The sequence below is a fragment of the Chiloscyllium plagiosum genome, unplaced genomic scaffold, assembly GCF_037043375.1.
Source record: "Chiloscyllium plagiosum isolate Xiang-an unplaced genomic scaffold, Cpla_swu_hap1 HiC_scaffold_7, whole genome shotgun sequence".
Taxonomy (NCBI): Eukaryota; Metazoa; Chordata; class Chondrichthyes; order Orectolobiformes; family Hemiscylliidae; genus Chiloscyllium; species Chiloscyllium plagiosum.
The window spans coordinates 64,048,328-64,062,143 of NW_028270145.1; the positions used below are offsets into that span (position 1 = coordinate 64,048,328).

The 13,816-nt window shown below is 43.3% G+C and overlaps 1 protein-coding gene across 6 annotated transcripts in view; it reads left to right on the forward strand.

Annotated features, from left to right (window-relative positions):
• pkp4 (plakophilin 4) overlaps positions 1-13,816 on the forward strand; it is a 276,311-nt gene that overhangs the window by 221,275 nt on the left and 41,220 nt on the right. For all 6 annotated transcript variants that reach the window (XM_087989074.1, XM_043693802.2, XM_043693805.2 and 3 more), the window contains one exon: positions 12,051-12,264. In XM_087989074.1, coding sequence (XP_087845200.1) covers positions 12,051-12,264 — 214 coding nt within the window. The remainder of the gene's footprint in view (positions 1-12,050; positions 12,265-13,816) is intronic.

The window sequence follows — 13,816 nt, forward strand, 5'->3', positions numbered from 1 at the left end:
GCGACCAGGTTAGGTTGGGATATCTGGGTGGCATGGACGAGTTGGACCGAAGAACTGTGTTTCCATGCTGTACATCTCTGACTGTGACTCCACTTTCAGTGAATCATGCACCTGAACTCCAAGATCCCTCTGTTCTACTACACTTCTTTATGTCTTACCATTCACCATGAAACTCCTACCTTGATTTGGCTTTCCAAATTGCAAGACTTCACACTTATCAATATTAAATTCCATTTGCCATTTCTCAGCCCACTACCCCAGCTGATCAATGCCTTGCTGCAATTTCTGATAACATTCCTCATTGTCCACAATACCACCTATTTTAGTGTCATCTGCAAACTTACTAATCATGCCTTGTATATTTTCATACATATGATTAATATGGTGAACAAACAGCAATGGCCCAGCACCAGCCCCTGAGGCACGCCACTGGTGATAGTCTGATAAGCATCCTTCCGCAATTATCCTCTGCTTCCTACCATCAAGCCAATGGTGTATCCAATTTGCCAGCTGTCCCTGGATTCCATATTATCTAACCTTCCAGAGCAGCTTTCCATGCAGAAACTTATTGAAGGCCTTATGTAGACTAAGTCTACCGCCATGCCCTCATCCATCTTCCCAGTCACTTCATCAAAGAACTCCCAACAAATTTGTGAGGTATGATTGCCCATGAACAAAGCTGTGCTTACTACTCTCATCAAACCAGAATCTTTTCATGTAACTTACCTTCCACAGGTTATTAGGCTTACGAGTCTATAGTTCCCAGGTTTTTCTTTGCAGCCCTCCTTGAATAAGGGCACAATGTTTGCTACCCTCCAGTCTTCCGGGACTTCATCCATGGCTAACGATGATGCAAAAATATTCGCCAGGGCCCCCGCAATTTCTTCTCTATCCTTTTGCAGGGTTCTTGGATATATCTGGTCAGGACCAGGAGATTTATCCACCTTCATGCATTCAAATATGTCCAACATCTTCTGTACTGTGATATGGGCTGTCCCCAAGATCACAGCGAGGGCTGGGAGGGGAAGACATTCTTGGTGGTGGGTACTGGTTGGAGTTAGCAGACGTATTTGAAGATGATATGTTAGATGTTTGGATTAATGGGGTAGAAAGTGAGGACAAAGGGGAGCCCTGTCTTTGTATTCAGAGGGGAGGAAGTTTAGAGCAGTGGAGCAGGGACTGGAGGAGGTGCAGTGGAGGGCTATCTGGATACCAGAAAGGGGAAAAGCATCTTTAAATTAGGTTGGGAGGGGCACATCACCTCATCAGAGCAGATGTGACAGATACTGAGGAATTGGGAAAACGGAATGGAGTTTTTGCAGGATACAGGATTGGAGAAGGTGTAATCCAGGTATTTATGCAAGTCTGTGGGTTTGTAGTGAATGCTAGTTCATAAACTGTTGCTGGCGATGGAAACTGAGAGGTCAAGAAAAAGGAGGGAGGTGTCCAAAATAGACCAAGTGAATTTAAAGGCAGGTTGTATGGGATCAAAGCCAGCTGGACACTAGAGTTAAAGTGGGCCATGACCGGCCTCTCAAAGCACTTCATGATTAGTGAGGCCAGAGCCCCTGTATGGAACTCATTTAAGGCTAATGACATGTGCTTTGTTAGGTACGGGGTTGGCAGCCTCCTTTAAAGCAGGTGGGGACTATGGCTTGTAGTAGGAAGAGATTGAAGATGTTGATGAATATCTTCGCCAGTTGGTCCCCAAGGGATCCGAGTACTTAGCCAGGTACACCATCTGGGCCTATCGCTTTCCTTGCGTTGACTCCCAGGAAGGCTGATCTGATGTCTTCAGTGGTGAGTGAGGGAACAGGTGTGTCTGGAGCTGTCAGGGCAGGCATCACTCCATTGGCATTCTGCTCAAATTGGGCATAGAAAGCATTGAGCGCATCAAGGAGGGATGTGCCTTTGTCCGCTGTCTTGCTCTGCTTCATTTTGTATCCCATAATGTTGTTTTAGGCATTGCCGTAGGTGTTGGGTGTCTGGTAGGTGGGGGTCTCTCATCTGGTCCAGTACTGCCTCTTGGCATCTCTGATGGCTTTGCGGAGGTCATTATCTGGATTTCTTGTATTGACCTGGGTCATCTGACTTGAATGCTGCACACCTGACCTTCAGTAGGGAGTGGATTTCCAGATTCATCCAAGCTTTACAGTTGGCTTTAGTCCCATCACAAAAACAACCTAAACAGTTCTGGTCTACATCCTGACTGGCCCTGTTATTCAATCCCGAAACATCCAGAGAGGCTGTCCTCAATCACTCCTTGTATTCTAACACATCCTAAGTACCTTTCTGTTGGCAGGTATTTGTCTTTTCCTGGTTGGTCTTGACTGGACTAAACTCCAATCTCCCTTCCTCTTCTAATCTATGTCCATCTTCTCTTAAGGCATCCCTGACCTTTCTAACAAGCTGTCAGCATGCACTGACAAGGATCATAACATTTAGTATCTGTTCAATGGGTGCAGACTGTAGATCCCCTTCAGCCTTTAAGCCTTTAGGCCTCCCCTTTTGGTGGCGGGTGTAGTTCTTTGGACCATTTGTCCACCATCCAAAATAAGGAGGGGATCACTTCTAATGCCTGAATATTATCTTTTCAATGGTTTTTTTGTATATATGTGGATCTGTAGCTACAATGGGATCTATATCTATGATCATCTGAAGAATTGTAACTGAAACCTACTCTTAATATTGTAACAGGTTGATTAAATAATTCAAAAGCAGCGTTGAGTCCTGTCTGTATCAGTCGGCCCAATCTTATTTGTATTTGATCCTCCCTGCTCCTTCAGTTTTTTGCTGGGACAGGGTTCTGCATTCCTTGGTCCATCAGGGGGCTAAACAGGTCTCTCGTCGTTGCTGAGTCAGCAGAAGATTAGGCTCTCAGTTCATATTTCGCTTTCCAATTGCCTTAGCAAGGTGTGGAGCAGTCTTCTAATGAGCTCCAGGGTAGTAGGATTAGGAGAGCTTGGTTGGGGATCTGGATTCTTTTGTCAGGACGTTTCTTCCCATTCTTCCAGGCTCCTTTTGGTGCATTTCAATTCCTCTCAGACACCTATTATTGGCTTTTCAACTCTGTCATGACTTGACTTCTGTGTTATCTCCTTCCATTGTCAGAGCTGTCCCATTAGAATGAGGAACCACCTTATTCATTCTTTCATGCATGTGATCCTTCCTCAGACCCTTTTTAATATCATCCCAAGACCATTGTCCTATGAAGGTGTTGTACTTTTGCTTGATTTCCACAGAGGTTATAGGTGGGTCGATTTGTTATTTTGGATATATTCCTTCAAGTTCTGTAAAATTTCATCATTTGATATATCAGGTGGGGCTTGCCCACCCTTTGTTGTTGTGGGAAGTTCTTGTCTCGTTTACCCTGTCATTATTTCTTATGATTATCAGTTTCAATGGGTCTCGAGTTATAGGCTAGCCATATAGTCAGAGGGCCAGAGATATTATTTTCTCTGCCAAGTTAGACATCTGTTAAGGGACCTGGAGCTGGATACCATTTGGAGAATTTTGTAATTTTGTGGAGGATAGACCAAATTGAGACAACGACCAAGAACATTTAAAAGGAGAAGAAAATACCCCCAGCGGTTGGCATGGATCTGTTGTCTGACATTTGGTCCAGTGACCCTGCTAGCAGCACCAAGTTGTTCGATCTCATATTTTCCAATTAGAGTCTGAATCCAGTGGTTGATTCAGGTACAACTTTGTGACAGCTACAGACTTCCTTTGCAGTAAGCTGCACACAAACTTTAGATTATGTACAGTTAAAACTGTATACGCCCCCTTTTGATATTATTGGTCAGCAGCACCAGATTATCCTTGTGATTGGCTCTCTGTTACATCTTAGAGATGGACAGACTAGTGGTCCAGTCCTGGTCATGATGTTTTTACAGACTTTAAAATAAGGAGGGGATCACTTCTACTGCCTGAATATTATCTTTTTAATGATTTTTTTGTATATATGTGGAGCTATAGCTACAATGGAATCTCTATCTATGAATGTCTGAAGAATTGTAACTGAAACCTACTCTTAATATTGTAACAGGTTGATTAAATAATTCAAAAGAAGAACTACTTTGTTCTTTTCTATGTAAGAAATTGCAGCTGCACATTCTATCTCAGCCAGTAACCTTACAGAGCTGCTATTGCCGACTTGCTGAGGCTACATTAAGCAAATACTTTCCCATACGCTGTAACTATTGTCAGCAATATTCTGCAGAGTTTGTTTTGGCAATTGTCAACCATTTTGTGCTCATGGGCAGCCTTAACACCTAGTCATCTGATCGCACCTATCTGTGACCCATTGCAATGTGGTTAATTACTGGCTGATTTTGAAATGGCCCAGACAGTTACTCAGTTGCAGGGGCATGAGAGTCATCTCCTTGAATTTTTTTTGTGTTACAGGTATTTTGTAACTAGGCCTACTACGGAGATGTTCTTACACACCTCTGGAGCAGGTGGGACATGAACCAGAGTCTGCTGGTCCAGAGGTAGGGACACTATCATGGCACCCCAAAAGCTCTGAATCACATCTCCTTCATTGTCCCTCTTTTCCTCCCTTCTGTGGTTCTCTTCTTGTCTGCCTTCTCGGACTCTTGGCCTCAAACATCTGACCCCAGCCTCTGACTGCCGGCCTCTAAAACTGGGTCAGTGGTTGGCCGTCCAGAGCAGTGTGGGTCAGCCAGCGGACTGGTGTGGAAGTGTGATGGCAGCCAGTGGTCCGACCATTTGGAAGCCAAATGCACTGATCTGCTGCTGGAAGCCAAATGCACTGATCTGATGCAGAAAGCCCTTGGAGAGAGATTGTGATATTTGTCTTTTTAACTTGGCTTCTTGTTTTTCTGACCTTTGGTTATACGATATATAGCTGTAATATAACCTTTCTCTTCATTCCTCTATTATGTAACCAGGGATTATACCCATGTACTTTGTACCTAAGATGGCACCATGTGTTGGTGACATTGTTATGCTGTAACTAATTTTGTAACAAAGAAGCTGTACCTAGATACCCTTGTCCCTAAGATGGTGCTGTAAGTGGCAACTTAAAACTTTTCACTGTACTCACTTGAGTGCATGTGACAATAAAGCTAATTCATTCATGAAGGGATCCTTAATGGCTGGTGGTTTAATGGGAGTTAGGTGAAGGGAACAAACAATCGGTCTCATGACCAACATGAGCTCAGAGAGGGTTCACTGGGGAATAGGAAATAAATAAGAAAAAAGATACAAGTTCAGGGTAGAGTGGAGCGAGCTTTAGAGGATGTTTGACCCATTGGCCTTAGCAAAAGTCAAGGAAGTAGCAGAGGCAATCTCAATCTTAGAACATAGAACAGTGCAGCACAGAACAGGCCCTTCAGCCCACGATGTTGTGCCGACCATTGATCCTCATGTATGCACCCTCAAATTTCTGTGACCATATGCATGTCCAGCAGTCTCTTAAATGTCCCCAATGACCTTGCTTCCACAACTGCTGCTGGCAACGCATTCCATGCTCTGTCAATTCTCTGAGTAAAGAACCCACCTCTGACATCCCCTCTATACTTTCCTCCAACCAACTTAAAACTATGACCCCTTGTGTTAGCTATTTCTGCCCTGGGAAATAGTCTCTGGCTATCAACTCTATCTATGCCTCTCATTATCTTGTATACCTCAATTAGGTCCCCTCTCCTCCTCCTTTTCTCCAATGAAAAAAGTCTGAACTCAGTCAACCTCTCTTCATAAGATAAGCCCTCCAGTTCAGGCAGCATCTGGTAAACCTCTTCTGAACCCTCTCCAAAGCATCCACATCTTTCCTATAATAGGGCGACCAGAACTGGATGTAGTATTCCAAGTGTGGTCTAACCAAAGTTTTATAGAGCTGCAACAAGATCTCACGGCTCATAAACTCAATCCCCCTGTTAATGAAAGCCAAAATACCATATGCTTTCTTAACAACCCTGTCCACTTGGGTGGCCATTTTAAGAGATCTATGTACCTGCACACCAAGATCCCTCTGTTCCTCCACACTGCCAAGAATCCTATCCTTAATCCTGTACTCAACTTTCAAATTTGACCTTCCAAGATGCATCACCTCACATTTATCCAGGTTGAACTCCATCTGCCACCTCTCAGCCCATCTCTGCATCCTGTCAATGTCCCGCTGCAGCCTACAAAAGCCCTCCAACCTTTGTGTCGTTTGCAAACTTGCTGACCCATCCTTCAATCCCCTCATCCAAGTCATTAATAAAAATTACAAACAGTAGAGGCCCAAGGACAGAGCCCTGTGGAACACCACTCACCACTGACTTCCAGGCAGAATATTTTTCTTCTACTACCACTCGCTGTCTTCTGTTGGCCAGCCAATTCTATATCCAGACAGCTAAGTTCCCCTGTATCCCATTCCTCCTGACCTTCTGAATGAGCCTACCGTGGGGAACCTTATCAAATGCCTTGCTGAAGTCCATATACACCACATCCACAGCTCGACCCTCATCAACCTTTCTAGTCACATCCTCAAAGAACTCGATAAGATTTGTGAGGCATGACCTGCCCCTCACAAAGCCGTGTTGACTGCATTTAATCAAGCTATGCTCTTCCAGATGGTCATAAATCCTATCCCTCAGAATCCTTTATAACACCTTGCAGACGACAGATGTGAGACTTACTGGTCTGTAATTGCCAGGGATTTCCCTATTTCCTTTCTTGAAGAGAGGAATTACATTTGCCTCGCTCCAGTCCTCAGGTACGACTCCAGTGGAGAGCGAGGATGCAAAGATCTTCAAAAGTGGCGAAGCAATCGCATTTCTCGTTTCCCAAAGCAGCCGAGGACAAATCTGGTCCGGGCCTGGCGACTTGTCAATCTTAATGTTTGACAAAATTTTCAGCACATCAGCTTCCTCTATATCTATCCATTCCAGCATGCACACCTGCTCTTCAAAGGTTTCATTCACTACAAAGTTCATTTCTTTCGTAAAGACAGAAGCAAAAAACTCATTTAGGGCTTCCCCTACCTCCTCAGACTTCACACAAAAGTTCCCTAAGCTATCCCTGATCGGCCCTACTCTTTCTTTGACCATTCTCTTATTCCTCACATAAGTGTAAAATGCCTTTGTGTTCTCCCTAATCCGTTCTGCCAAGCCTTCCTTGTGCCCCCTCCTGGCTCTCCTCAGATCATTTTTGAGCTCCTTCCTTGCCTGCCTGTAATCCTCTAGAGCTGAACTTGACCCTAGCTTCCTGCACCTTATGTAAGCGATCTTCTCCTTTTTGACGAGAAGCTCCACCGCTCTCGTCATCCAAGGTTCCTTTATCTTACCCCTTCTTGCCTGTCTCAGAGGACATATTTATTCATCACTCGCAACAACTGTTCCTTAAACAGTCTCCACATGTCTATAGTGCCCTTTCCATGGAGCAATTGCTCCCAGTCCATGTTTCCTAACTCATGTCTAATCGCATCATAGTTTCCTCTTCCCCAATTAAATATCCTCCCATTTTGCCTAATTCTCTCCTCCTCCATAGCTATGTAGAATGTGAGGCAGTTGTGGTCACTATCACCAAAATGCTCTCCCATCACAAGATCTGATACCTGCTCCGGCTCGTTTCCGAGCACCAAGTCTAGAATGGCCTCTCCCTTCGCCGGCCTGTCAATGTACTGAGCTAGGAAACCCTCCTGAATACACCTTACAAAAACAGCTTCATTCAAATCTTCTGCTCGAAGGAGGTTGCAATCAATATTGGGAAAGTTAAAGTCACCCATTACAACAACCCTACTGCATCCACCCTTTTCCAAAATCTGCCAACCTATGCTTTCTTCAATCTCCCTGCTGCAATTGGGCGGCCTGTAGTAAACCCCTAATGAGGTGACTGCTCCCTTGCTGTTCCTAATTTCCACCCATACTGACTCGGTAGGCAGATCTTCATCGACAATGGAAGCTTCTGTAGGTGTGATACCCTCTCTGATTAGTAGTGCTACACCCCCTCCTCTTTTTTTTCCCCTCCCTATTCTTTTTAAATGCTCTAAACCCTGGAACATCCAGCAACCATTCCTGCCCCTGAGAAACCCATGTCTCTGTTATGGCCACATCATCATAGCACCAGGTACTGATCCATGTTCTAAGTTCATCACTTTTATTCCTGTTACTCCTTGCGTTAAAGCAAACACACTTTAACTGATCCCTTGGTTCCTTCCCAGGAAAATCCTTCCCACTAGCTGGACTACCTCTTGCTATTGCTTCATCTGCATCAGCTCTCACCTCCGGTATGCAGTTCACGTTCCCACCCCCCCTGCCATACTAGTTTAAACCCTCTCGAACTACTCGAGCAAACTTTCTGCCCAGGACATTGGTCCCCTTCAAGTTCAGATGCAACCCATCCTTCTTGTACAGGTCCCACCTTCCCCAGAAGGCATCCCAATTATCTACATATCTGAAGCCCTCCCTCCTACATCGGCTGCGCAGCCACGCGTTAAGCTGCGCCCGCTCCCTGTTCCTCGCCTCGATATCTCGTGACACCGGTAGTAAACTAGAGAACACTACTCTGTTCGTCCTGCTTTGCAGTTTCCATCCTAACTCCCTGAAATCACTTTTTATATCCTCAATCCTTTTTCTGGCTATATCATTAGTGCCAATATGTAACACGATTTCTGGCTGTTCGCCCTCCCCTTTTAGAACCTTATACACCTGATCAGAGTCGTCCCGGACCCTGGCACCAGGGAGGCAACATACCTTCCGGTATGTTCCGATCCTGACCACAAAATCTCCTGTCAATTCCCCTAACTATCGAGTCCCCTACCACAAGTACTTTTCTATTCTGCCCCCTTCCCTTCTTTGCCACAGTGTCAGGCTCAGTGCCAGAGAACTGATTACTATGGCTTTCCTCTGGTAGGTCATCCCCCCAGCAGTATCCAAAACGGTATGCTTATTGCTGAGGGGAATGTCCACAGAGGATTTCTGCACTGTCTGTCTGTCCCCTTTCCTCCCCCTAACTGTAACCCATCTTTCCTTGTCCCGAGCCTTAGGAGTGACCTACTCCCGGTAACTCCTCTCAATTACCCCCTCAGCCTCCCGAATGATCCATAGTTCATCCAGCTCCAGCTCCAATTCCCTAACACTGTTTTCAAGGAGCTGGAGTTGGATGCACTTCCCACAGATGTAGCCAGCGGAGACGTGTGCCATGTCTCCCACCTGCCACATTACACAGGAGGAGCTAGCAACTGCCCTAGCATCCATACCCCAGTTATCTGAACACCCGCTCACTACTAAAGTAGAAAGCTTAGTTCAAGTTGCTATAAAATTAATAACAAATTTATATTCAATAGAGGAAGTTTAGAATGAACCTTACCTTATTAACTAGGTTATCTTGGTGACAAATGCGTCACTAAGGGAACATAATTATAATGTTCATTACCTCAATGTTTCAAATTGTTGGCTACAAGATTGAAAGTTTGGTCGCTGAGCTGGTAGATTTGTCTCCGATGTTTCATCATCATTCTAGGTAACATCATCGTGAATCTCCAATGAAACATTGATGTTCTGTCCTTGCTATTTGTATGGCTTGGTCTGTTGTCGGGATTGATATCACTTCCGGTTCTGTTTCTGAGAGGTTGGTAAATGGAGTCCAAATCAATGGAGTTCCAGTTTGAGTGCCAGGCCTCAAGGAATTCCTGTGCATGTCTTTGTTTAGCCTGTCCCAGTCGAACTGGTGTTCTCTTCATCTGTTTGTATGGATACCTGTGATAGTCGGCCATGTCTTTTGGTGACTAGTTGGTGCTCATATATCCTGGTGACTAGTTTCCTGTGCATCTGTCCAATGTAATGTTTGTTGCAGTCCTTGCAGGGTATTTTGTATATGACATTCATTCTGCTGGTTGTTGGTATGGGGTCCTTTAAATTCATCAAGAACTGTATCAGTGTGGTAGTAGGTTTGTGGGCTACCATGTTACCTTGGGGCCAGAGTAGTCTGCCCATCATCTCCAACATGTCTTTGATGTATGGCAGGGTGGCTAGAGTCTCTGGGCATGTTGTATCTTCCTGTTGTGCAGGAATTGGCAGACTGTGCTTATTGGGTACCCGTTGTTGCTGAATATGTTGTATAGGTATTTTTCTTGGCTTCTTGTAGCTCCTGGGTGCTGCAGTGTGTGTGGCTGGTTTAAATGTTCTGATGCAGCTCCGATTGTGGGTGTTGGGGTGATTGCTCCTGTAGTCTGTGTGTGTGGCTTTCCTGTAGATGCTGGTCTGCAGCTCTCCTTTTACTGTGACATTTAGAAAGGGGAGTCTGTTGTTCTCTTCCTCTTTGGTGAACTTTCTTGGTAAGGATGTTTGTGTTTCTTTTAATTTATTGCATTTCGTGGTGACAAAGGTGTCATCCACATAGCGGACCCAAAGCTTGGGCTGGATCATAGGAAGAATTGTTCGTTCTAACCTCTGCGTAACTGCCTCTGCTAAGTGTCCTGATATTGGCGATCCTGTAGGCGTCCCATTGATTTGTTTGTAGATCTTGTAATTGAAGGTGGTGGGTTGTGAGGCACAGTTTGAGGATGCTGTCCTTGCTGATGGAGTTGGTGCTGTCAGGCGTTTGTGTCCTTTGTTTGTCTAGCAGTGAGGCCAGTGTTTCTTTGACTGTGGTGATGTTTGTTGATGTGAATAGGGTCATCACATCGAAGGAAACCATGACCTTGTTGTTTTCTACCTTGGTGCCTTTGATGTTAAGGAATTCCTGAGGAGTGGAGGGTATGGGTTGAGTCTTCTAGGTGTTTCAGTTTGCATTGCAGCTCCTTTACTAGTCTGTATGTCAATGTGCTTGGAAGTGAGATTATGGTCTGAGTGGGGTGGTCCTTGTTTATGTACTTTGGCAATTCGTAGAAACAAGTGTGTTGGATCCTTCATGTTTCATTCTTGGGGATCTGTCTTGTTAATTTCACTTGCTTTGTGTAGTTTTGTTCTGTATGCTGTAATGTGGTTTTCTTGCTGTGGAGTCGGGTCCATTGCCACCTGTTGGTAGGTATTGGTATCTGCGAATAGTGTTTGCTTTTTCAATGTACAGGTGTTATGTTCTGTTCAGGATGACGGTCATGTGTCTTTTGTCTGCAGCTAGGATTACAATATTTCTGTCTTGTCTGAGTTCTCCCAGGGCTTTTCTTTCCAGTGTGTTAAAGGTGTCCCCTTCTTTCTTTCTGCTTCGTGTTGCTGCTTCTCTCTGTCTGATGACCTGTTGGGTTTCTTCTGTTGTCTTTCAGGATGGATTCCAGTGCTGCTGGGAAGTACTTTTTGTCCGGGTTCCTGTGGTTGAAGTTTATCCCTTGTATTAGGACGGCTTCTTCCATGTCTGACAGCAGTTGGTCAGACAGGTTCTTTATCCAAGTCTGAGTTATCCATGTTATTGCTGTTTTGAGCTTGGCCAGTTTTTCTTGCAGGGCTAGTCTTTTCTTTGCTTTGGTCTGCTGTTGTTCAGTGTTGAAGGCTTGTTCTAGCGTACTTGTCTGTTGTTGTTGGCTGCAATTTTAATGCAGTTACAAAGCCAAAATTTTTTTTTTTGCTTCAACACATTTTATACATTGATGAAGAATTGATTTTTACTCCTAAGGCTATAGACCTTTGGAATTCTCTACCACAGAAGGTTGTCGAAGTTCAGCATTTGAGTCTGCTTAAGATAAAGTTTGATAGATTTCTGATTACCAGCAGCACGCAGGGTTATGCAGATGGAGTGGGTAAAGAGCATTGAAGTGTTCAACCAGCCATGATCATATTGAATAGCAGGGTAGACTTAAAATACTGAATGGCCGCCTACTCTTTCTGTGTTCATACTGCATGTGTGAAATCATTTGCTCAGGTATTGAGAGCATTTACTTTCAATGCAGTCATCTACTTTCCATATCTTGTTCTTCTACTGTCAAATGTTTTTGTCATACACAGAAATCTATCAAATGAGAAGGTTTGGTGGTGGAAGGATTAATCCATGAAGTTCAAGAGAGCATATGTTTTGTGTCGGGTTATTCATGCATGTTTTCAAAATTGTATATTTGTGTACAGTAATACAATTAAGTATTCTTTATATACTTTGTTTATTTCCCCAAGGTGTGTATGTTAGGTGGAATTAAACACTTAGTTGATCTTCTGGATCATAAAGTCCTCGAAGTACATAAAAATGCATGTGGCGCACTTCGGAACCTGGTTTATGGAAAAACAACTGATGAGAATAAAATAGCCGTAAAAAATGCCGGTGGAATTCCAGCCTTATTGCGTTTGTTACGAAAGACAGTGGATGCAGAAATGCGGGAACTCATTACTGGTGAGTGTTCACACACTATAAATTATGACTATGGAACTATTGTTTATGCAGTGATTTTGCTTCAGCTAACATCGTATGCTTTGTTGACAAGTGCTCAAAACTGCATCCTTTCAAACTTATATATAGCTCTTTACCCTAACATAAGTCCATGAGCCATCTGAAGGCAGGTCCAGGTTAATACATTTTTTAAAAAGGCAATTTTTCTAGCTTGTATAGCAATATGGGCACTAATATTACTAATTGTAGTTGTTGAGTACATCCATTCACTATGATGGGAAGTTTATGGCCCGGGATGTTCCAGTCTCCAAGATAAAGGACCGGTACCATCATTGACAAAAAACAGGCTTGTCCAACCGTTCTGCATTTTCGAGTTTTTTCTTCACTTAATTGCTGAGCAAATTTCAGAAAGATTTAGCAGTAATCGTTTGTTTCACGGAAGAACAATCCAGTCAATAAATTGATAAGTTAAATAAGTAATTAAGAATAGCTATTGAAAAGTTTTATGCAGCAGAGCTAAATCATTGTTTTGTGTTATTTTAGTAAAGAAGCAGAGCTAGAGAGGGGCAGACCATGCCCCAAGTCATGAGTAGGGAAGCCATGATATGGAGGTGCTAGTGTTGGATTGGGTGGGCAAGGTCAGAAGTCACATGACACCAGGTTATGGTCGAGTTGGTTTATTTGAAATCACAAGCTTTTGGAGCACAACTCCTTCATCAGATGGAGTGAAGAAAAGTATACAGGCACAGAACTTGTAGGCAGAGAGATCAAAAGTTAATGCAAATATGTGAGTGGATTTTTGACAAGCTGAATAATAAGTCTCTGCAGGCGATCAAAACTGACAGTAAAGTGTCAACAGCTGACTAACAAGTGAAGGAATTCCCAATAATTTGATTAATTGAGGTAGAGACAGTTCTGAAAAGTTAAAAGTAAGGTAATGTTACGACACGGCAGTGAATCCTTCTGTTAATTAAACCAAACAGCCAAAAAAAGCTCACCTCATCTTGTAATCTGTTAAAAAAGAGTTACAGAGAACTCTCCAAATTTCTCTATTTAAAGAAAATAAAATCAATTTATTCTTTAACTCTAAAAGTGAACGTTAAACAACAACTATTCACAAATCTAAGCCCCTCTTTCTCTTAACTGCTTATTACCTGCCTCCAACTCTATAACAATATACTGTTCCAATAAAATACTCATTAAAATTACATCAACTTAATTTTAAAACCACATAGCGCTGTCGTCTTCAGTGTCTTTCTTCTTCCGGCTGAAGATCTCCCTGAGTTGTTATCTTTCTTTTTAATGTGAAGATGTTTCATATGGAAAGATACCTTTGATACTGTTCCTAATTTCTTGGGTCTGTCTTGATGACAGTTGCTCTGTCTGATTTTCAAAATGCCTGCCTTTTTTATATCCCAAACATCAGATCGTCTCATTGGTTTGATATTGACAAAACAATAAATTCAAGCTCAGTTGGGTTTTAATCTCCTGGGGCATAATTTAAATTGGTTAAATTCAAATTGTTGTCAAAACAGCAACCAACTCGGTATCTATT